This window comes from Chinchilla lanigera, unplaced genomic scaffold (assembly GCF_000276665.1).
Source record: "Chinchilla lanigera isolate Chin_1 unplaced genomic scaffold, ChiLan1.0 scaffold00094, whole genome shotgun sequence".
In the NCBI taxonomy this organism is placed as follows: Eukaryota; Metazoa; Chordata; class Mammalia; order Rodentia; family Chinchillidae; genus Chinchilla; species Chinchilla lanigera.
The window spans coordinates 370,980-395,775 of NW_004955495.1; the positions used below are offsets into that span (position 1 = coordinate 370,980).

The following is a 24,796-nucleotide window of genomic DNA, read 5'->3' on the forward strand; positions in this document are numbered from 1 at the left end:
TTACAACAGTAGATGATCAGCTTGTGCCTCCAGACCTTCACCTTGGTGGTTCTAGCAGGCTGTAAGCTTTGTGCTTCCTCCTGTATGGTTTTCTGGATCAGGAGTTCTTACTGCACATTATATTCATACCAATCCTGAGGACCACTATGGAGCCTTAACAAGAAATTTGGCAAAGAAGAGGCCTTGGATCCTAGTTCTTAGTCATGACCCAGCAGAAATGCAACCTAACCCAGTAAGTGCTGACTGACATAATGGATAGAGGAAGAATTATCAGAAGCATTGTTCCCCATTATAGGACAATGATCAAATGTGCATTTTGTGTAGTCAGATAGGAGAATGCCAGTGCAAAATTTCAGCTAAGTGGACTGTAAAATTTTTTTTTAGGTTGCGGTGGGTGTTTTCAAAAAACCTGATTCAGCCTGTAGCTTTCCATCCACACAGATTCATCTTCCCAAAGACATCTCACACATAATAAGAGCAAAGGGGATCTTCCATACTGCCTCAAAAGTGTTATAAAAATCTTTTAAATATTCATGGGTGCCAGCTACAGGTAAAAGATGGGACAAGATGACAGTAACCATAGCAGAAAGAAACCTTATTAAATACTTCGTAAATGCAAGGCTCTCGGTTATGTGTTCTGTTTCACTTGTGTAATTTCTTCTGCTTTTTTTTTCTAGGCATACATGCCTTTACTACTATTATTTTACAGAAAGGGAAGAATCACAATTTAAAATAAAATCTTTAAGTGATATATATTTTATCTTGATACTCCCCTTCCTTTCCCCTCCCCAAGTCTCACCTCATCCACAGATTCCCTTTCCATCTTCACAAAATCTATCTCCATTTTTTATTGTATTTCTTTCATTTTGCCTTTAAATTATTTATACTTTGTGTTTCTCATACAAGAGAAACAATGTGATATAAGCTGTGTCTGATTTATTTCACTTAGCATTGTAGACTCAAGTTGCATTGATTTACCTACAAATGATTCAAATTTATTTTTCTTTTACTATGTGGCTAGGTAGAAGAGTAAAGCTATGTTTAAATTGAGTTGTCTGATTATAACAGAAGGAATTATCTTGACTTTTGTTGACAGCAGGACCAATTCATTTCACATCCTTGCTTACATAAATACCTTCTGTGGGGACTTCAGGATCCCTGGGGTTGATGCCTGCTACATACCCTGTAGGTAGGATATCTATATATCACAGGCAGTGATCACAAAAAAAGTAGGATTATGGTAATTTATGGAACAGAAATTTCACTTCTGCCTATTTTCCAGTATATCTTTGCTGCTGAACACACCCTCCTCCATTCTTGCAGTCCACCCACTTCATCTCTAAAAGTAAAAAAAAAAAATAGATCCTGATTTAATTCCTAGTCAGCATCTGGAAAGAGGTTAAAATTGTAAAAGATTGCTGGATTTCCACCAAAAACATTCTGAAGGTTAAAAAATAATAAACTTTAGTGATCCAGATGCAGAGACTGACCAATCTGTTTTTAATTCTGCTAGCTCCACTTATTATTTCTGGGACACAGGGCAGATCATTAATACCTCAGGGTCTCACCCGTGTCATTCAAGTTGGTTTTTAGTTGATACAAATGCACTGGGTTAGGGGACACAAATATGATGCTATGTGATTAATGGGTGAGGAGTGCTTCAAATAAGTGTAAAATGACATTTAGACGTTATTATCAATAATAATAAATTTAATCATTATACCATACAACTAAAATGTTCCATAACTTGGAGTTACTGTTGTACTATTTGTACTGAGATGTTTAATTTTTGTTGTTATGTAACTATGCTCTGTATTAGGTGAGGAATGACTTTTTAGTTTTGATCGTTTATATGTGCTTTTCACAGAGGAAACCTCATAAGTACCATATATAAGCACTGAATAGATCCTTCTTCCATTCAGAGAAAAATTCATAACTGTGGCTTTAACGTATTTTTCATGTTCGTGTACATTCTCCCAGCCCTTTCAGGAATTTCCCCCAAACGAGACAAAATAAAATGGCTCTCTTGTTTCTTTCTATGTCGTAGACACGTGAAGCTTGAAATTCTAATTAACAGCATCTACAGCACTGTGTTCTTTACAGACCATGACAGATATTTCTAAAAATAAAAATAAGCATGTATAGAAGGTAGTAGGTAACCCTTGCTGCGTGGTAACCACAGAGAGTCCCAAACTACTGGGTAACCCCGCCAAGCCTGCAGGAGAATTAGTGCTGGATGTGGGGCTGATCTTGGTCTCCAGATGTGGGCGTGGGGGTGGGGCCGGAGTCTTCGGCTTTGTACTTTGTGTATTTCTCCTGGTGGCCCACCCGCTCTACCCTGTTTGACTCTGCGTCTCTCTCCCAGTTGCTGTGCCACCCTCAGACAGAGACAGGGGGCTGCTCCCCATCCCGTGTATGGTTGTCTCCTCCTGCTCCTCGCACAGCCTCCTGTGCTCCTCTTCCACTGGCACGTCTCTGTCCTCTCAGGTCGCTTGTTGGAGTGCTGCGCTCTGGGCTGACTCTGCTCTTGTGCCGTCCAAGGCTGCTCAGTCCCGATTCTTAATCCTCTACTGAGGCTGGAGTGCTAACCTCCCACTTACTGCTGTGCTGTGCTGCAATTCTGCTTAAGTCCCGCATCCCTCAAACTACTGGTAGCAGGGCTGGAGGAGTCACGCTGTTCCATTCCGTGCTTTCACTAACACCTCCGCCACACGCTGTGGTTGCTAAGCTTGCTAACTCACTGCTTCCGCCCCTGCTGCTTGTTGTAGGGCGAGGTGGGGTGGGGTTCTGTGCGCTGTATTTCTGTTCTTGCCACTGCCGTGGGGACAGCTCAGAAAAATGCCTTGTAAAACAGGACTGATTTTTAAAATATCTCGCAGCCCAGTCAACTTAGGAAGGCCTTGTGTCAAAATGGAAATAAAAATATGTTGGAGATGTAGCTCAATGTGAACACACTGGGTTTATTCCCCAGTATTGCAAAAAGAAATTTTATAGTAGCCAAATGGGAGGTAACTATTACCTCTACTATGCATATGATAAAACAGGCAGGTGTTTTAACATATATCCTGTACCCTTCTGTATTTTCCCAGTTAAAGTCTACGGTGAGCAGACAAAGTAATGAACTGGAATCGCCTTTAGGCAGCTGAAGTAGAAGAATTATAATCCATGTATTGGGAAACATAGGCATGAAAATCTATCAACAAAAAATAGGTGGTTTGGAATGCAAAGCTTGGCTTTGGTTGTTTTTCCTAGGCTCAAGCCTTCAGGTGTAAGATTTGTGATCAGAAAAATAATGCTAATACAAAATACAGAATCAAAAATACAAGAAAAACAAACAAAAACAGGAAAAAAGCCAAGAATCTTTCTCACACACAAGAAATTTAACTGATATTTTATGTTGTTGTTACATATAGATCTCTATAAAGTGACAAATATAAAAAATGCTTCACAGGTTATTATTTGTTAATCATTTACAGGTGTTGTGTACACTAATCTCACATCTGTAGGCAATGATATGCTTGATTATGTGCATTTAACTAAATGATACCACAATTTGAAGTCCATCAAAGCCAGCTATAGGAGTTATATATTAAATTATTTACAAAAGAAAAACCATATTTGGTTGTTTAAGTACATCCTCAAAGGAGGGAGATCCGAAAATCAAACAGTGATGTATTTCTTAAAAGACAACAGGTAATAATGTTTTCTCATTATGAACTGTTTACATTAGTAGGTACTGCAGCTCTAGCATTTACAGTGTTTATAAATCTTTCAAGTTAAGCTAACTTATACCATTGCTTCAAATAAAACAAGCTTTTTTTCACAGGTTCTTAGTTTTCTCTAATGTACATGATTTTTATCATCAACAGGGAAGAATATTTCTTATTGTCTCTGTTATTGTAAATAAGTAGGATGTATTTCATTGTGACCATGGTCCTATTATGTCTGATATTTTGGGCTTCTTACATTGTTCATTTAGTATGGGTAAGGGAAGTGTGTGCAGAGGTGAATATTGGAGAAGCCAACAATAAATACTTCTACAGAAATTGAGTTCATCACAGTTCAGAATTGTTGCTCAAAGTTTTGAACCTCGAGTGTGACAGTATATTTGAGAATTCTGGCATTCAAAATATATACAGAAAAAATATATATACAGAATGCTGACTGCCTTGTTGGTTCTTTTATCAAACACATTTTCTTTTTCAAAAGGTGCCCAGACAATGTAGAAGCACAAAATCTAACATGTGTCTCAGAATTCCATCTCATGGGCTTCTCAGAAGACCCTGAACTGCAGCCCGTCCTCTTTGGACTGTTCCTGTCCATGTACCTGGTCACGGTGCTGGGGAACCTGCTCATCATCCTGGCCGTCATCTCTGACTCCCACCTCCACACCCCCATGTACTTCTTCCTCTCCAACCTGTCCCTGGCTGACATCTGTTTCACCTCTACCATGGTCCCAAAGATGATTCTGGACATCCATACTTATAGCAGAGTAATTTCCTTTGTGGCCTGCCTGGCACAGATGTCTCTGTATATCATTTTTGGGTGTATGGACGCTCTACTTCTGACTGCAATGGCCTATGATCGGTATGTGGCCATTTGTCGTCCCTTACATTATCAAGTCATTATGAACGCTCACCTCTGTGCCTTCTTAGTTTTGGTGTCTTTTTTGTTTGGCATTTTAGACTCACAGCTGCACAATTTTATTATTTTACAACTTCCATACTTTAAGGATGTAGAAATTGCTAATTTCTTCTGTGACCCTTCTCAACTTCTTAATCTTGTCTGTTCTAAGACTCTGATCCATAACATAATCATGTATTTTGCTGTTGCTATCTCTGGGTTTTTTCCTATCACAAGAATCTTTTTGTCTTACTTTAAAATTTTTTCTTCCATTCTGAGAGTCCCAACACCAGGTGGGAAGTATAAAGCCTTTTCCACCTGTGGATCTCACCTGACAGTTGTTTGTTTATTTTTTGGAACGGGCATTGGAGTGTACCTCTTTTCGGATATGTCCTCTTCTCCCAGAAAGGGTGCAATGGCCTCATTGATGTACACTCTAGTCACCCCAATGCTGAATCCCTTCATCTATAGCCTGAGGAACAGGGATATTAAGAATACTTTGAAGAGGCTCCACAGTAGAACAGTCTTAATTTCAATACATGTAGCATCCATCTGGAATACAGGTAATAGAAGATAGAAGACTAAACATCTAGACTTGTAGTACTGCTACCTTGGTCATAATATTTTTATTGTTTGTGTGCTTTAATTTCTCATATTGTTTACAAGTAAGTGGTGATAACAAGATTTGGGAAATGACTTTGGGAGCTTCTATTATATGGACACATTTTCAGTTTGATAAGATGAATAATTGCTTAGACGATGTTCATAGCTGTACAATACTATTCACGTAATTAATATAAAATTAAAAATGGTTAAAGGGATAATTTTGTCATGTCTATTTTATTGCAAAAATAATGGAAATGATTATTACAGTCTCTCAGTTGCCAGAGAGTGACGATTTAATCTTGAATCCTGTTAATTCCATTTATTATTTCTGTGACATAAGGAAGTTTGTTAGTATCTTTGAGACTCTGAATTGGTATGTCTTTGAATCTCTAGTTGATACAGCTGTATGAAGTATGGATTAACCATATAATTTTGGCTCCCTATATGATCACTAGGTGATGAATGCAGAAAACATAGGAAAGTAAGAGATATTATTGGTAAAATTAATTGTCATATTATTTGTTCTATTATCCTGTGGCCTTAAATTCTGGCTTCCCTTGTTCTCTAGTAAGACACTTCATTTTTGTCCTTATTCACTAAGTAAGCACTGAATATCTGGAGAGGAATAACTGAATCTTTAATTTGTTTCCCAAGAGACTATCCTTTACTTCCAGAGAAGAGGCATTAAAGATTAAAAATCTCTGTTGAATATTGTCAGATGTTTTTTTCTCACAGAAATAGAGCATGGTATATCACTTCCCTTTTTGTGAGTATGTCTGTATTATCCACCTTTCCAGGCACATGTCAAAATGTCAGCTATAAGATAAAAGAGTTCTTGCTTGTGTCTTGTATCATGAATACAAAGGCAATGTTACTTTGAGATAATTACGTACACCATTCAATTATTCAAAACTCTTGGAAGAAATTTTCCTAAATATGAAAAAGATGTGTCAGCTTTTATGGTTTAATTCATTTTGGTCTATAATGAGTTCAGACAGAGCTTGTGAATTTATTCATCAAAACCAGGCTACTTTCCTAATGAATAAATAAAATGATGGCATAATTATTAAGGTGCACATTTAAATGAGATATTACACTTCTCATAGACATAAGCATTGTTCACCCCATTCTAGGGAGGAACAGGAAAACAGAGTCAGCAAAGATACACATACACAGTCTACCTATCGAGGTGAAAGGTCAGAATCCGGCTAGTGATCTCCTCATTCTGCTATCAGAGCTCTGCTGCATCCAGTAGAGCCAAATAGATGTGTTAGATAAAGACAAAGACGTGCACTACTGCCACTCCAGTTCAATATATTTTCTGAAACATTAGCTAGAACAATTAGAAAAGATAAATAAAAGGGTATATGGATAGGAAAGGAAAAGTTATTATTTGCAGGTGATATAATCCTCTAGATAGAAGGAAAAATATTTTGTTAATTACTCCTCAGACAAGGAACAGAATCTAGAACATATAAAGATCTCAAATATATTATACCCCCCCAAATTTAAAGACTGAACTAAAAATAGGCATCAGAAGTAAATAGATGCTTCTCTAATGAAAAAGTACAAATGACTAGTAAACATGAAAAAGTGCTCAACATCGTTGGCTATTTGAGAAATGCAAATTAAAACAACACTGGGACTTCATCTGGCTGCAGAAAGACTGGCTATCATCAAGAAGTCAACCAGTAACAACTGCTGGAGAGGCTGCAGAGGAAAAGGAATCCATCAGTGTTGGTGGGAATGTAAAGTGGTACCTCCACTATGAAAATCACTGTGGAGATTCTTCAAAAAGCTAAAATTGAAACAAAAAACTCAACTATTGACTCAACTATTCTCCTTGTAAGTATCTTCCCAAAAGAGTTGAAGACGTCATACCACAGTGATATATGGATATCTATATTTATAGCGGCACAATTCACACTAAGTCTTGGAAATAGCCTAATGTCTATCAACAGATGAACGGGTAAAGCAAATGTATATCTACACACAATGGAGTACTAGTCTGCCGTAAAGCAGGATAAATTACATGATGTTGAAGAGACAGTCTTTATATTTGAATGAATATTCCTTATTGTTTTTGTGAATATTCTTCCTTATTATTTCTATGATATCCTTATTATTTCTTTCATTTTTTGGGGGGGTGGTTTCTGGTACCAGGAATTGAACTCACGACCTTGCGCTTGCCAGGCAGGCACTGTGCCACTGAGCTAAATCCCCAGCCCCCTATCCTTATTATTTCTATGAATATTACTCCGTATTTCTATGACACAGACTAATCAGAATGTCAAAGAGTTATGAAATTCTGTGAGCAAAACTGGCAAATAAAAATGCTTTGTGATTATGATGTTTCAACTCTGATTCTTGGTAACATGACCTTATAGAGTCTTACAGTCTTTCTAGCTTATAGAGTGTCTATAAGCATTCTAAGCCAAGAGAAACTGTGTTGTTACCTTAGAGTACAATAAGGCGCATTGCAGAATGTCTTCATTTCCTTTAATTACAACATTTTTGTCCATAAAGCAAGAGGACTATTTCTCATTTCAAATATTTTCTTCATATCAGATTATGTGAAGTATAATAGAAATATCAGTGAAAGTTTAAATACAAATTATTACAGTAAAAGACACATGTGCCGTGAGCGCCCCTCAGAACAACACTTCCTCTTGTTCTGAACGCACATCTCCCCACATTCTTGCCACTTTCTGAAGCAATTCTGGAATTTCTTTATCACTTTAGTGGTACTGTTGTGGCTGCCTTTATGTCCTGATTTGATGCAAAACATTTAACTTTCATCATCATTTTCGCTTTAAGGAACAGGCAGAATATGCACAGTGCCAGACTGGGTGAATAAGGTGGATGAGGACACACTATAATTTTGAGAAAAGTTATTTGTATCTAGTTAATATATGTTTGTAATGCATAATAATTACATTTTTGGGAAAATTGACATATATATGTGTCATATCTTGATCAGTTTTACCCCTCTTTCTTCCGTTTTTCCTACTCCTCCTTTACATATCCAAACAGGGAGGGAGGTCTACCTCCTGATTTGTTACCATCTGTCCTTTATTTTTGTTCTTTAGTTTTGTTTTTTTTTTTGTTTTTTTTCCAGTATCTGGAACCGAACTCACGACCTTGGACTTGCCAGGCAAGAGCTGTGCTGCTGAGCTAAATCCTCAGCCCCTATTTTTGTTCTTTAAATTATGTTTATGATCCTACCCTTCCATTGGGAGGCACTCAGTAACAGGAGTCACCTTTTTTTTTTTGTTTGTTTGTTTGTTTTTGTTTTTCTCCGGTACCAGGAACCGAACTCACGACCTTGCGCTTGCCAGGCAAGCGATTTTTGCCGCTGAGCTAAATCCCCAGCCCCTGAGTACCATATTTTTTATCACACCTCATAAAGACACAACAGAGGCATTCAGAGCTGCTTCAGAAAGTGACAAAAATAATGAGTAAGAGTGTTTGAAACAGGGAGGAGTATTTTAGGGGTATTATTGGCAGTGTGTCTTTAAATGTGATAAATTAAAAAATAAACATTCACCGTATATATGTATAGTTTGATCACATTTTGTATATTTCTGTTAAAATGATCATTTCATTTTTCATTTATTTCATTTTATTTGCAGTCCTGGGGATTGAACACAATGTCTCTGCACTGAACTGAATTTTCAGTGCTTTTTATCTTTAATTTGAGCCAGGGCCTTCCAAAGCCAGTGCGTTGCTCAGACCGTGCACAAACTTGCAGTCCTCAGCCTCTCAGAGTTCTGGGATTAGAGGCACACATCATGCCTAACACATATTTCAAAGAAAACTCTCTAGTGTCCTTGGTCTAATAATATTCTTCAATAGAGTATGTCTGTGTTAGTTCCCTATTACTGTGGACACATATCTGAGATAAGGAACTTATAATGAAAAAAGCTGTGCTCTGAATCACAATTTTAGAGGCCTCAATACATGTTCAATCGACAGTTTTAGTTGGGGTGTGAAGCAGCATATCCCAGTGGAAGTGTGTCATGAACAAAATTGTTTACCTCACTGTCTGAAAAAATAGAGAAGAGGAAGGGGTTGGAATCTCACTGACTTCTTTCTTTTCATGCTCCCTGTGGCATGAAGACCATCCACTCTGCCACATCTAAAGCTTGCCAACAGCAGCACTGTGGATATCAAGCCTTTAACATGGACCTTTGGGAGACATTAAATAACTAAACTGTCACAATTTCTAGCATAGGTGTGTTTAGAAACAGGTGAGTAACACAAAAGTCAGTGATGAAAAGTTTGAAGAGGGAAGTCTCTGCCAAAGCTGAGGACTTTTATAGAGGTAATACTGTCTTTAGGTACATATCTTGAAGATTTTCAAATGTTAAGACTAGTAAATTTCTTGAATTCAAAACAATGACAGTGATATGTACATTTATATGTAAAATGGCAGTACATATAAAACTTGCTTATTAATTCCCAAAACTCCTTATTTTTTTCAAAAAATGTCCAGATAATACAGAAGTACAGAAACTAACCCATATCACAGAATTTGACCAAGTAAGTTGCTAAGAGAATCCAGGCTCACAGACCATGCCTTTTAGGCTGTTCCTGTCCATGCACCTGGTCATGATACTTGGGAAATATAAAGTCAGAAAAATATCTTCAATACTGCAAAATTTATTCTCTTGGGATTGTTAGATGATCCATCCTCTTTGGACTGTTCTTGTCCATGTACCTGGTCACGGTGCTTGGGAACCTGCTCATCATCCTGTCAGGCTCTGACCCTCACCTGCACACCCCCATGTACTTCTTCCTCTCCAACCTGTCCTTAGCTGACATCTGTTTCATTTCCATTATAGTCACAAAGATGATTGTGGACATCCTGACAGTTGATTTGTTTTCTATGTGGGCTTCCTGACACAAATATCTCTTTTCTGTTCTGTTGTTTTTGTTTTTGTTTTTGAGTATGGATAGTATGCGTCTGACTTTGATGGCTAATGATTAGTCAGTGGACATCTGCCGCTTTCTGTATTACAGAGTCCCTATGAACCCTCAGCTCTGTGGCTTCTTAGTATTAGGGTCAATTTTGATTGTTATTTTGGTCTCCCAGCTGTACAATTTGATTGTATTATAATTTATTTACTTTAAGAATGTAGAAAGTGCTCACTTCTTCTGTGTCCTTCTTAAACCCTTAATTTTCTCTGTTGCTATACCTTTACCAGTAATAGGATGCTGTGTTTCTGGAATCATTTTCCCCCTGTATCTTATTCCTTTTCTCTTACAATAATACTCTTTACACCATTAAAATGTCCCTTCAACAGATAGGAGGGATCAAGTCTTCACCTGTTGGTCTCACCCTGAGTGGTCGGGCTACTTTCAGGAATTGCCACCGGAATATACCATGCGTCTGCCTTATCACATTCTAACCCTGTTATATGTAGCCTGAGAAACGACATTAAATGTCTCCTGCTTAATCAACCTGGTTGAGCAGGGTAATCTCAGGACAAGTGGCATCCACTTGTAATGTGAATCGAAAAGAAAGTGAAAAGCAACATCTTGATCTGGAAATTTTGCATCCTCAGTGACACTATTTTTATACTTTGATGTCTTCCACATACCATTATGTTTCATAATAGGCTGCTGGTCAATACCTCAGGAAAAGACAGGCTGGGGTGATTGATAAAATGGAAACAAATTTAGATTAGGGTTACAAAAGCTTTCTGGCATGGAGGGTGGCAATAGTTGTCCAATTATGTGAAGGTGGTCAATGCCACCAAACTGTGCACTTAAAAATGGCTAAAGTGCTAAACTTTTTCTTACGTAAATGTTAGCACAACAAAACATGCAAATAAAAATCATATGGGCCTTTAGAAAAGAAGCAAACACAGTACAGATGAGCTCCCTCCCAAGCAGCCCAAAGCCTTGGAGAAAATTCACTTTCTGTTTCTTCCTGTGTTAACCTTAGGGAGTCCTTAGAGATGGGGATGGTATGGGCCAGCATGATTAATTATGAGCTCTGTGCATTCTGTCTCCAAGGCCATGCGGTAGTAAATATTTACCTGTGTCTCCAGACCTTCAGTGTGACAGCTCGAGTCCGGTCGCTCCATGCTAGTGTCTGTTGCTCCCATGATTTTCTACACAGGAACCTTCTGTCTGCTACTGTATTCTTGGTTTTTTTTGTTGTTGTTGTTTTGTTTTTTTTTTTTCTCCGGTACCAGGAATCGAACTCACGACCTTGCGCTTGCCAGGCAGGCGCTGTGCCGCTGAGCTAAACCCCCAGCCCCTGCTACTGTATTCTTATCAACCCAGAGGAGTGAACTTGCGCCTTCACTGGACAGCGGGCAGAGGCAGTTCATCGTATCTGTAGCCTTTAATCATGACTGAGCAGACATACAGTGTAACCAAGTAAGTCCTGAGGGACACAGGCTTGGGGGAAGGACAAAAATAAGCTTTATTTTTCCATCATCAGAAGAAATAGGATGGATGGAGTAGCCAGAAAGGAGAATAACAGTATGAAAATTTGAAGTATGTGGACTGTGATCATTATGTTCTTGGTTGGCTTGGAAGTCTCAAAAATCTCACTTAAAGTTTGATTTCCATCTTTAGTGGTTCTACTTCCACAAACATCTAACTCACAAGAGAAGAAAACGGGTGCATCTAAACTTTCACGACCATGCCACCAAATATGTATGATGGTGAGGGCAGTGAAGAGAAGGACAGTGATCCTAACATCTACATTTATCAAGGTCTCCCTGGGTGCCTGGCTCTGAGCTACGTGTTCTATGTAGCTTGAGTGATTTCATCTGCATAGTCTTCCTCAAGCTAGAAGTGCCTCAAATATTATTATTTGCAGGAAGGAAGGATCACAGCACTTTTGTGTGACATGTCCTGGTGTCTAGGTAGAATAGAGTGAAGACTTGTTTGAACTGATCTTTCTGACTATAACACAGGTTGTTCGTGCTGGTAGAATCTTGGCAGTTTGGGCAATCGACAAAAGCCATTTCACTTCCTTTCACTCTGGGTAAAATTTCTTGCTCACTGTACACTTCCCTGCGGGGATTCTCTGTGAGTCACAGTGGGGAGCCATGCTGGGTGCCTACTGAGTGCTAGAGGTAGAAGAGCTGTGGCTCATAGGCAAGGACTGTAAAGTAGGAGGCACACAGCAAGTCAGCACTTTGCCCACTCCAGCGTACCCTTACAGCTGTGCATATCCTCCTCTTTGCCTATAATCTGTCCATTTGATGTCACACACAGAAATAGAGCCAGGTCCTGATTTCTTTCCGAGTCAGGAACCTGGAAAGTGTTTAGAAATGTACCTGAGTGCATTTGTGGTTCAGACCTCTGAACTTACTCTTAAAATTTTCTGAAAGTTGAACAGAGATCTTAAGTGATGCAAACACAGAGACAATTTAATTTGAATGCTTTTAACTCTGCTTATTTCTGTGACATAAGACAGGTTGTTAGCATCGCTGAGACTCATCATTGTCACCTGACTGCTTTGTGGTCACCTCAGCTTCCCTGAGTAAGGCTTGTACAGGGAAGGCATCTCTCTATGAGATGACTGTGTGAAGAATGCATGCAATGGGGAACAAAGCACGATTTTGGTATTATTCTTATCAATAATGTTAATATTGGTACCACTCAACTAAAATATCCTATAGTCTGAAGTTACTATTTCTGTGAAGGGACATGTCATTTTTGTCATTCTATAAGTATAGTTGCATATTTGGAGAAAAATTTCTAATTCTCTTCCATTTCAGATTCCCCAGACCTTACACATTGCTTGCCACTGATGAGGCGTGAAAGAAATGTCACTGACACGCACTGAATAGATCCTCTTCTGTTTACAGAAATTGGCCATAATGACTGCGTTTTCAATACACTTGGGGCTTTCCTGTCTATACTTCCAACTCTTTCAGGAATGCCCCATCTTGCTGGCAGCAAGATAAAATAGCTCTTGTTTCTCATATGCCATAGATACATGGAGCCTATAGTTTGAATTAACAGCATCGGTAATATTCAGCTTTTCAAAGCTTTTAATGCCGAAGGGGCTGGGGATTTAGCTCAGCGTCACAACGCCTGCCTGGTAAGCGCAGGGTCATGAGTTCGATTCCCAGCACAGGAGAAAAAACAACCCCCACCCCCCCAAAAAAATTAATGCTGCAGTTTTCATGAGTATGAAAAAGATGGTGATAGAAAAGGAGGCAGGCAATCCTTAACGTCTGGGTGAGACACAATGTAGACTCTCATTGGGAGCTACTGTGCCCTCTCACCATAAATTCAGTATTTTCAAGAAGAATTAGTTCTTTACTTTTAAAAATATAATGACAAAATATTTATTAGGTTCCTAACTTTCTATATATGTCATACATGTGAAAGACATGGGTCTTTTCACTCTTTCCATTAATGAGTGTGACCCAAGATGAGGTGAGATTTGCTTACATCCTGCATATGGTAGCAGGTGAAGGATACAGGACTAAAACATGCATTTCCTGACTCCCATCCCAGGGCACTGTGTCCTCTACTGGAAACAAGTGGAAATATAATTTCCTGTTAAGGATGAAATTTCTTGGTGAGTTATTATGAAAAACTATTCTCTAGAAGCACTTCAAGGATATTTGTTGGTATATCTCAAAAATAAGAGGATGTATGGATAATGGCAGTTTTTTTGAGACCATAAATCTAGGTGATTAACAGTATAACTACACATGCCTCAAGTGTTGGAAGTAAACCACATATGTTTCATGTGTGTATTCTGTAGAAATTCTCACTTCTGTGATGTAGATAAGGGTATGAAAATTTTCTTTTTTTTTTTTTTTGGTTTTTCTCCGGTGCCGGGAACTGAACTCACGATCTTGCGCTTGCCAAGCAGGCGCTTTTGCCGCTGAGCTAAATCCCCAGCCCCTGAAAATTTTCAAAGAATTGTTATACATATAAAAATTACACAATGTGCTCTTTTAGAGCTTCAATGAAAGGCTTTGAAGTGGTATGTATTTTACAGAGAGACATAAAATGATACGTAAATTTGAAGTAGTGCATTTCAGGAGGAAGACGTGTCGCCAACTATGTAGACTCAGAAATGTTTTGGGTTAGTTTTCAGAGATCTTTTTATAGATACATAAATCAAAACTGATACTGAAATATTGAGTGTAAATACATCCAAGTTCATGACAGTAGTAGTAGTTTGAAAGGCAGATTTGTAGGAGAGTGAAATTATGCATAGATACCAAGAAGTAAGATTTCAGAGTTAATGTTTAGAATATCTGTACAATATTATTTGTGAGACACATCATTAAATGTAATTAATGATGAAATTAATGATGTTTTATTTAATGATGAAACATCATTAAATGATTATGCATCATTAATTGCTTAATATATGTAGTGGATATTATTTTACTTAATAATAATTACTATTCAGGGAGCATTTTCAAAAATTCTAGAAAACATGCTAAGGTAGTTATCAATCCTACTGTAAAAATGGAGTCTTCTTCAATTAAAATTTTTTTTGGCCTATGGCAAAGGTATCAATACTTTTTAAAGATTCATAGGTGAATATACTGGAAAAAGGACTAATCTATACAATTAAAAATATTTCAAAAATAATTCACCCAAAATCTGTAAAATAGAAATTATAATCCCTATTTGACAGGTGAGGAAACTGCCAAGGTCTATTAATGTGCTTTCCTGTACTTTTTATTATTTGCATTTTTTCACATTTAAGTTACAGCATGATCTGACACACAAATGAACCGGGCTTGCTCTCAAGTTGCTGGAATAAGAAAACTGCCATTAATCAATTGGGAAGGTCTTCTGTGAAAATCTACTAGTGAAGTAGAAGAAGGTTGGGACTTAAAGCTGAGCTCTGCGGCTTTCCGTAATGCTAAAGCCCTTAGCTTTGAATGAGAAGCTTCATTACCAGACAAACAAAGAGCCAGTGTTATGAGACCAGCATAGAATCCAAAATAAAAAACAGGAAAGGAGAAATGTAGCTGACACTGTACATGGGTTGATGCAAACAAAGCTGCAGAAAATGTTTCTTAATACTTTATTATTTGTTAATCATTGACTGGTGCAATGTATAATATTCCCACATTTATGCACAGTGATGCATGGCTTATGTACACTTAGCTAAAGGATATTTATCCAATTTGATGTCCAACAAAGCCAAATATAGTAATTATATATTTAATGATTTACAAAAGAAAAACAATATTTGAGCAAGTATATCCTTCAAGGAAAGAATTGAGAAAATAAAATGAAGTCCTTGAAGATAAGTAACATATATAATGTTTTATAGTGATAAATATCAACTTTCATTTAATGTATAGCTATTTCAGTTCAAGTTTTCATTAAATTTATACATACTGTAAATTATTTGAGTTTATAGCATTGGTTTGAATGAAATGTATTTTGTTAAAATCTCTTCGTTTCTTTTAATGAAGATGATTTTTGCCTTCAACACAAAGGGATAGTTTCTGCTCTCTAGAATGTCTTAACTGTGAGCATGCACATGCTATATCTAGCGTTCTTGGTTTTCCTAACATGGCTATGTAAACTGTCTCTAAAGTAAGTATGAAGCCGGTGAGTAGTACAGAAGCCAATAAGGAAAGAACTGTAAGAAAATTGTTTGTGAAAAATCAGAATCGTTGTTCAAAATTCTGAAACTCAACCATGATACTTTATATGGGAATACTTGAATTCAAAATGTACACAGAGTGACTCACTGCTTTTTTATGTTCAAACATTTTTCTTTTCAAAAGGTGTTCAAACAATTCAGAAGCACAAAATCTAACACATATCTTGGAATTCTATCTATTGGGATTCTCAGAAGATCCTAACCTGCAACCTATTCTTCTTGTGCTTTTCCTGTCCATGTACCTGGTCACGGTGCTGGGGAACCTGCTCATCATCCTGGTTGTCGGCTCTGACTCCCACCTCCACACCCCCATGTACTTCTTCCTCTCCAACCTGTCCTTGGCTGACGTCTGTTTTGTCTCCACTATGGTCCCAAAGATGATTGTGGACATCCAAAGTCACAGCAGAGGCATCTCCTATGTGGGCTGCCTCACACAGATGTCTGCGTTTCTCACTTTTGCGTGTATGGATGACATGCTTCTGAGTGTGATGGCCTATGATAGGTTTGTGGCCATCTGCCACCCCCTGCATTACCAGGTCATCATGAACCCTCGCTTCTGTGTCTTCTTAGTGTTAGTGTCATTTTTGGCCAGTCTTTTGGACTCACTGCTGCACAACTTGATCATCTCACAACTGACATCCTTTAGCAGCGTGCAAATTGCCAACTTCTTCTGTGACCCTTCCCAGCTTCTTAATCTTGCTTGCTCTGGTTCTTTCATCAATAACATTACCATGTATTTTGTTCTCACTGTCTTTGGATTTCTTCCTATCTCGGGGATCTTTTTCTCTTACTATAAAATTACTTCCTCCATTCTGAGGGTTCCCTCCTCTGATGGGAAGTGTAAAGCCTTCTCCACCTGTGGGTCTCACCTGTCAGTAGTTTGTCTGTTTTATGGGACAGGCCTTGGAGTGTACATTGACTCAGCTGTATCACATTCTTCCAGAAACAGTGCAGTGGCCTCGGTGATGTACACTGTGGTCACCCCCATGGTGAATCCTTTCATCTACAGCCTGAGGAACAGGGACATTAAAGATGCCTTAAGGAGGCTCCACAGCAGAATGGTCTAATTGCAGGGCTTGTGATGGCCATTTGAAGTGCAGTTTAGAAAATCTAGCAAAGGTATTTTTCCATATAGGATATGAAGGTTTTGGGTAATTTCTCATGAAAGGATTATTAAAAGACTAATGATGTTTAGGACTATATATTATGACTAAGGAGATGTGTCAATAATGACTGATTTTTTGTGGGTCAAAAAGTAAGGGTTATTAACAGTAAAATTAAATATGTTTCAATTCTTAGGGGTCAAAGAACGATCCACCATACACATAGTACATGGAAACTTTCCCTTGTGTGAAGTGAGGCACAAAATTTTTGGTAGGATTGTTATTATAATAAACAGACAAATTAATATCCCACAGGTAATTTTTGGCATCAGATACTGCATTTAGTATCAATATCACACTTTATAAGGAGACATAAAACTACATGTCAAATAAACTAATACATTTCAGGGGCAGTATGTGTTGTCATATACACTGCTAAGCTGAGCTTTAGGTATTTTTAGGTAAGTTTTAATAAAAGTGTTTACAGAGGCATAAATAAAATCTGACATAGAAATACTTAGAGGAAAAATCTATGAATGAAATTCACAGCACAATTTGCCATTGGGGAACAGGTGTTTATCAGAATAGAATAATGAAGAGATAGCGAGAACTCATATTTCATAGATGATACCTACTTAAAATCAGTACTGTGTATTCAGTTTGATTTCAAAATTAAGAAATGCTTGTATTTTACTTTATCTTTTTATTTTTTAAAGCGAATAAAAGTAATAAAAAAATTGGAAACAATACAGAATTTCGCTAAACAAGATGATAGAAATTCAACAGTGGTTGTTATACTGCACATTGTTGTCTTCAAATTAGTTGTTCATCTTACCAGATATTAGCATGCTAAATTGGTCAAAAAATTTTTAAAACATAGAAGTATTGCTAGTTCCTTTCAAAAAATGAATAGAAATCAGCAGTACAACTATTTAGAATATGTAGTTGATGTTACTGGCATTTAAACATAATAATGGAACATTTTCTGAATGACACAAGGTATTCTAAGGCACCGGATCTCAACCTTAGTACAGAAATAAACCATCAAAACTTCACATGCAGGGCCTGGGGATTTAGCTCAGTGGCACAACACCTGCCTGGCAAGCGCAAGGTTTTGAGTTCGATTCCTGATACCGGAAAAAACAAACAAACAAACAAAAACTTCACATGCAGATACCCAAAATTGGTTTTGTGTGAAATAAGAGTGTCCAGACGTGAAAATATCCATAGGCAGCTGTACTGATAAATGGGACTGAGACACATATACCTACACAATTTAAGAAATTTAAAAAATACTTCTTACAAAACTCTGTTAGATAATTCTTATTCACATTTTACAAATGAGGAAATTGGCCAGCTTTGTGTACATTATTTCCTTTGCTTTTTTATTTTCCCAATTAAGTCATAATTTGAGCTTATAAAATAATGAGTCAAAATTTCTTCCATGTAGTTGCAGTAAGGGATTGGAATCTATGCAGTAGTAACATAAAAATCTATTCACTTGGAAAGCAAACAGGATCTTCTTACAGTTTTTAACCAACTTTTACTCCTATCCTTGGTGCTGTCTTCAAATGGAGAGCAAAGTTTTTTGATCTGAAAAATAATGAAACCATATTAGCAGGCAGCCTACAACAAAAAGTCAAGAAAAAAAGCCAAAGGGCTATCTCATTCTAAAATACTTCATTGGGGTAGTATGGGGTTGACTAAATTGCATGAAATTCTTAAAAAGTCAAGAAGAGTTTATTAACATTTTATTCTTCTTTAATCACTTACAGGTATATGTCCACTAATGCCACATTTGTGGTCAGTGGTACCATATAGTTGTGTGCTTTTAATAAAAATACAATTATGAAAATTTAAAGTGTACAAAAACCACACACAGTAGCCTATATTAAGTGATTTTTACAAGAGAAACAGAGGGTGAATGGGCACTTACATTCACAAGCAAGTGTAACAGTTAAGTTTGATTGTGCCAATATAATTGGTTTGGGAGCTACTCTGCAGTTCGGAGCACACTTCTTGGTGTGTTGGGGAGGGTCAAGGAGGCATGACCCTAGGTACTATATTGGTCCTATGCCTCCTTTGCTCTGGAAATATCCCTTCCTCTGCTTTCTATCTGCCACAGGCTAAGCAGCTTTCTTCGGCTATGCCCTTCTGCCATGTTGTTTCTGCCTTGGAGGCATCTGACCATCAACTGAATCCCTTTAAAATGTAAGCCAAGTTAAACCTCTTTTTCTTTAAACTGTGGATGTAAAGTATTGTGTCCAGCAATACAAAAGATGACTAATAAAGCGAGACAGTCAGAAAATGCAAGTATGATGAAAACTCCTGGGACATACTGTCAAAGAGCAATATTCTCTGATTATGAGCTGTGACTTTATTTTAATGCTCAAATAATTTCTTAGCTCTAATGTAGTACTCATAAATATTTTACTTAGGGGAATGTGTTCTACTTTCTTAGAATAAAATAAGATACATGCCACGGCTTCTTAATTTCCTTGAATGAAAATGAGTTTTTGTCAGGATGAAAAGGGTACTTTTTATTCTAAAATAGTGGGCTGTATTGTACTGTGAGCGTGGACTTTTTATGTGCGATGTTTGTGGTCTTCTAACATTGCTTACTTGGGAATCACTAAAGTAGGTATGTAGGGAAGGAGATGATATAATATATAGATGAGATAATCCAATAATGAAAAACCTCGAAGAAGATTAGTTCAGTCACAACTATGAAATAATTCTAAATGAAACCATGTAATATAAAACTTTAACATGTATATCAATGCTTAGGTGCAGTGGTGTGTTCACAAAGCTGAGATGGGGGATTAGGAGTTTCAAGGCAGCCTGGAACACTTAGCGAGACCCTGTCTCAGACAGAAACTATATTAACACGGAGCACATCTTTCAGCTAGTAAGCAATATTAAATGTGTATGGATACATCTGAATACTATGAGCTCTTAGTGACTTTACAAATGAACTAACACCTTCACTGCAAATGAAGAACCATGATTTTAAGTCACATTTCTTAAATTGAGGAAAATTATATATTGCAAGTATTCTAATTGGAAAGGGTATTCATGAAACTCCAAGTAGGGCAGAACAGCTCTGTATAAATCTTTGTATTCAAGATTCATCAAAGAAAACAGAAATATCTCTTGTGCAAAATACAGAGAACAAAATTACAGTACAGCAAATATTCCATGACTCCTAAGACAAGAAACTGTTATAATTTTATATTCATGCTAATATTTATATTTTTATTATTTGTACTCATGTGTGTTCATACCTTAAGCTGAATTAGACTTTCTGAAACAATGATCTAAATGGAGATGCTTTGTTTATAGATAAAATGAAAGATTAGAATTATTTACAAAGGCACCACGTGTAAGCTGTGTGAGGGCCTTATACTAGAGAGGAGCAGAAATAAAGGAGAGACCTGGATGCTGTACACCGGGCCTCAGGGATCAGCCATCCTGAAGTCATCTCTTCTATATGCTTGGTTTTTAAGAATATGCACCGGGGGGGTCACAATGAAGGAAAATAACTGGTCTAATAAGGAGCTTTGGATATTGCTCCCTGGAGACACAGAGAAGGTAGGAGTTGGCACAACACTCACTCAACAGCCCTGCCCGTCAGCGAGTAGCACCTGAGCCTCACCCAGAGAAGATCCTTCCGGACTAGCAGGCTGTTGACTCAGTCAGCCTTTCCACCCATCCTGAGAACAGGTCCTTGTCTTCAACATCCAGGTGAGATGCTGAGCATTATGCCAGTGAAGGCAGCCGGGTAACTGAGAGCCCTTTAGTTAATGTGTTGGGAAGAACGATAGAATTTCATCTTGGAGAGCAGTAAGGAGAGCACATGTGTAAGATGATGAGAACCAAGTCTCCCATGCCACTCCTGTCAACTGCCTGTCACCCTTCTGACAGATTCTCACATATGTATTTTTTTCATATACATTTGTACTGATAAACATGTGGCTCTCATTCTTCTAGTCTCACACAGGGTCCATTTCCTTCTGAGCAGAAATTGGCCCTTCCACGAACATGATGGCCATCATATTTACCTTAATTCTTGTGGTGCCATTGAGGAGCGTTCTGGGCGCCTTAACAACGGAACTTTATTTCCTTAGTTTTAGAAGTTGGAAGTACAAAGGTAAAGCTAACAGTAAGGATGATTTCTTCTGAGGTATTTTCAGTGGTTGCTGATGTCTGTCTTCTCCCCATGTTGTAATATGGTCTCGCCTCTGTGGGTGTCTGTGTCCTCATCTCCTGTTTGTTAAGGACCTCGGTTTACTAGAGTAGGGCTCACTTAAATGACCATAGTCTAACTAAGTCAATTTTTCCAAGAACCATTTCCAAACCCATTAGTGATGTCTTGAGGTGTAGTTGGTTAAGAATTCAAATACGAATTTTGGGGTGGACATAATTAAGTCCGCAACCACCAGTCCCTCTGTTAATCTTCCTGCTGTACTTTATACACCATTGAATAGAGGACTATTGTTCATTCTCTCTAGGAAGCTGTGAGCGCTCTGAGGAGAGAGGTGGAGATTCAGAAAGTCTTACCCAACAGTTTCCAAGTCTGCATGTTTTGCTTTATAAAACTAACATTTTAAACAGGAGCAATAACAATAGTGTGATTAACAACAGTAACATTCAGCTCCCCATCTCCTCTTTTCCAGAACTAAGAAACATTGGAATTTGGCATGTCTGTTTCAGGTCTTTTAAAATTAAATTGGAAAATAACACACACACAGAATCTATCACCTTGGTATTTCCTTCCATATTCTCCTTCCACTTCTAAGGACACCGCATCTTGGATGTGACGGTGTCTTCCATGCATGGCTCTATGAAGCTTATTTAGTCATAAAGAAAAGACAGTATCTATAACTTAGGGAAGGCAGAAATAGGTGGTGACAATGTCATGGAATAGCGTGGTAGTTAAGCCTTATGAGGGAAGACTGATAAAAGTAATTACCCCAGAATGCCAATTACAAATAGCATAGACAATTAGGTAGTGTTATATTAAATTTTACTTATTTATTTATGTATTTACTAATTAATGATTTTATTGTACTGGGGATTGAACTTAGGGCCTTTGCACTGAACTACATCCGAGGCTTTTTTAATTGTTTACTTTGAAGCAAGTTCCCAGTAAATCTCTAAGTTGCCCAGATGGACTCAAACTTGGCAATCTCTATGCCTCAGCCTCTCAAAGGGCTGGGACTACAGGTGTGCACCACCACACTCAGTTTATATGAAGTGACTAAAGTGCAAAGCACTGCAGATTTATTATTTACAAAAATATTACCAAGTAGAACAATAGTTATAGGAGAATAAGGTGTATCATGAAAATGTGGTAATTTCTAAGGGAACAAAAAAACCCAAGTTTGTGGAAGTATATGATGTGAGGGGCTTCACATATGCCTCTATTATTTCTTGCAATAAAAATATCTGAAGAAAGGATGGTGAAATATATGATTTTTTTAAACTTGTGACCATTGAGCATTCAAGCTGTTCATTATTGGCTGTATTTTCTCCTATCCGTTCATAATCCATAGAAAAATGCACATATTGTGAACATTCAAATACATTTAAACTTTTTCTCACAGTGTAGATTCTTTTCATATATTTTTTCCTAACTGGGCATGGTGGCACAAACCTGTCATGCCACCTTTCTGAGAATCTATGGCAGGAGGATTACAACTTCCAGCCCAATCTCAAAATAAAAAATACAAAAGGGCTGAGAATACAGCTTAGAGTAAAAGTCCTGGGTTAAGTCCTTAGTACTGAAAAACAATCATCTAGCATAAACCTGGTGTGGGATTATATGTATATAACCCAAACACTGGGACGGCTGAGGTAGTAGGATCACCTTGAGTTCAAGACCAGCCTGAGTGACACAGTGAGTTCAAGCCCACCCTGACCTGCATAGCAACACTCTGTTCAAAAAAATAAAAAATTAAACGTATGTATTAATAACTTTTGTGATTCATATATTTAATTTATTCAATTCACTTGCATTGTTACATAGGTCTTCATATGTCAAGACCAAAAGAATATTGATATCTCTGATGTTTCTTTTCTCCCTTCTTTGTCTAGCAAGATTCCCAAAGGCAGTTTTAGAAAACTTTCAATGAATTTGGCATTCGTTAATCTTGAGATGTCTTTCTTTCATTTCTTTTTCTATAGAAAATGATAGATCTTAAAATTCAACATAATTAACTCCATCATACACATTAAAAATATGGGAAATTTCACATGGATACAAAGCACCCAATGGAGCCTTAATAGCAAATTTTAGAATAAGAATTAGATGGGGCTGGGGATTTAGCTCAGCAGCAAAGCGCCTGCCTGGCAAGCGCAAGGTCGTGAGTTCGGTTCCCGGTACCAGAGAAAAACAAAACAAAAAAAAAAAAAAAAAAAAAAAAAAGAATTAGATATAGAGTATACTTTACAATTTTCAAAATTCATAATTTTACACTGTAATTTACACAGCTTCCCTTTATATTGTATATATGTTACCTTGCTCACTTTATTAGCACACTATAAATCTGTACAACTTCACAATACAGATATTAAAAAAACTACAACAACACCTGTGTGACTAAGAAAGCATTTTTGTATAAAACTAATTGCAGACAAATATTAAAACTCTTAGGGCTTATTCACTGCAGCAACTCAGACTAAATTTAAGAAATATAAAATTAAATATATCATCCAATGATGCTTCTGTCGTTCAATGATAACACATTTTCTAGGTTAGAGTGTATTAACTGCAAAAGCTACAAAAAGTGATACACATCTGTACAGAATATTAAAAGATATTCATAAAAGAGAAATTAAAAATGAAATACCAGATTTCAGATTTAACTAAAATATGTGGCATAATTTAGAAATAGAAATAACTTTATTAAAAATGAGTCATTATATACTAAAATTATTTTAGGTAATAAAACCAACCATTTCTATTAATCCAACTGCCCCAAACCATCACTTCCTTCTCATGGGTGAAAAATACCACATGTTATGCTCACAGAAGACACCACACATGCATTTGTGAACACACACACACACACACACACACACACACTCATGCATGCACAATAGGAGAGGGCTGTATTAGAATCCCGCTTGCCCAGCAATGTGCTGGTAGCTTTTTCTCTATTCACTTCTCATGACTGAAACATCTCCGTGAGGTCCCCCTAGAATGTATTGAGGCATTAGCGCAAGAATAAAAGTTGTCCATATGTAAGATATGCAAAATGGTGTTTGGAGACTTATACTTTATGAAATGTTTTTCACACCACAGCTAAAGGACACATCTATATGGCAGTTCCCATTAAACAAATGAGGGTACAGAGGCTTCTAAAGACTGTTCTTATTTATAAATTTATTTCTGAATCTTACCTTAACTTCAGAGTGTGTGACTCTATATGACATTAAATGATCATTATTGTCAGAGCTGTTTCTCTTTTCCCTGGAAGCAGAAAACCACTGGTCTCCAGGGATCCTCCTGTTAGGAAACCTGATGAAGTGTTCTATCTTGTGAATCTGTCTTCTGAAGAACAAGAGGTTGTCTTTGTTTCTGCCTGTTTCCTAGCGGCATCTGCATTTCATTTGTTCTCTCAGTAGGTACTTGGTGTTTGTTTACTACATTCAATGCCATGCTATGTATCTCATTAAGAGAAGAAGTTCCCTTAGGATGAGATAGAGAATTGCAACACTATTACCCAGGTTCTCTTAGAAATACAGCGATTGCTAAACCAGTTTACATCTCCGAGGGAGAGTCTCATGAGCCTCATATTTTTTTTTTTTTTTTTTTTGGTTTTTCTCCGGTACCGGG

At 37.4% G+C, this 24,796-nt stretch overlaps 2 protein-coding genes across 2 annotated transcripts; both read left to right on the forward strand.

The window, feature by feature from the left end:
- The first annotated feature begins 203 nt into the window (after positions 1-203).
- On the forward strand, positions 204-6,484 carry LOC102020686 (olfactory receptor 18-like). Its single transcript, XM_013505042.1, has 3 exons — positions 204-232; positions 4,210-5,186; positions 6,363-6,484. Exons 1-3 carry the CDS (start codon positions 204-206, stop codon positions 6,482-6,484), a joined length of 1,128 nt encoding a protein of 375 aa, XP_013360496.1.
- A 9,476-nt stretch (positions 6,485-15,960) lies between these two features.
- On the forward strand, positions 15,961-16,920 carry LOC102021024 (olfactory receptor 7E24-like). Its single transcript, XM_013505090.1, has one exon. It carries the CDS (start codon positions 16,090-16,092, stop codon positions 16,918-16,920), a length of 831 nt encoding a protein of 276 aa, XP_013360544.1. The 5' UTR covers positions 15,961-16,089.
- Positions 16,921-24,796: the final 7,876 nt, after the last annotated feature.

Excerpts from the sequence above, each read along its gene's own strand:
- LOC102021024 (XM_013505090.1), top strand. The coding sequence starts at position 16,090 with ATGTACCTGGTCACGGTGCTGGGGAACCTGCTCATCATCCTGGTTGTC.
- LOC102020686 (XM_013505042.1), top strand. The coding sequence starts at position 204 with ATGACCCAGCAGAAATGCAACCTAACCCA. Across the intron at positions 233-4,209 it reads CAGAAATGCAACCTAACCCA|GTGCCCAGACAATGTAGAAG; the intron begins GTAAGTGCTGAC and ends CTTTTTCAAAAG. Across the intron at positions 5,187-6,362 it reads AGCATCCATCTGGAATACAG|GGAGGAACAGGAAAACAGAG; the intron begins GTAATAGAAGAT and ends ACCCCATTCTAG.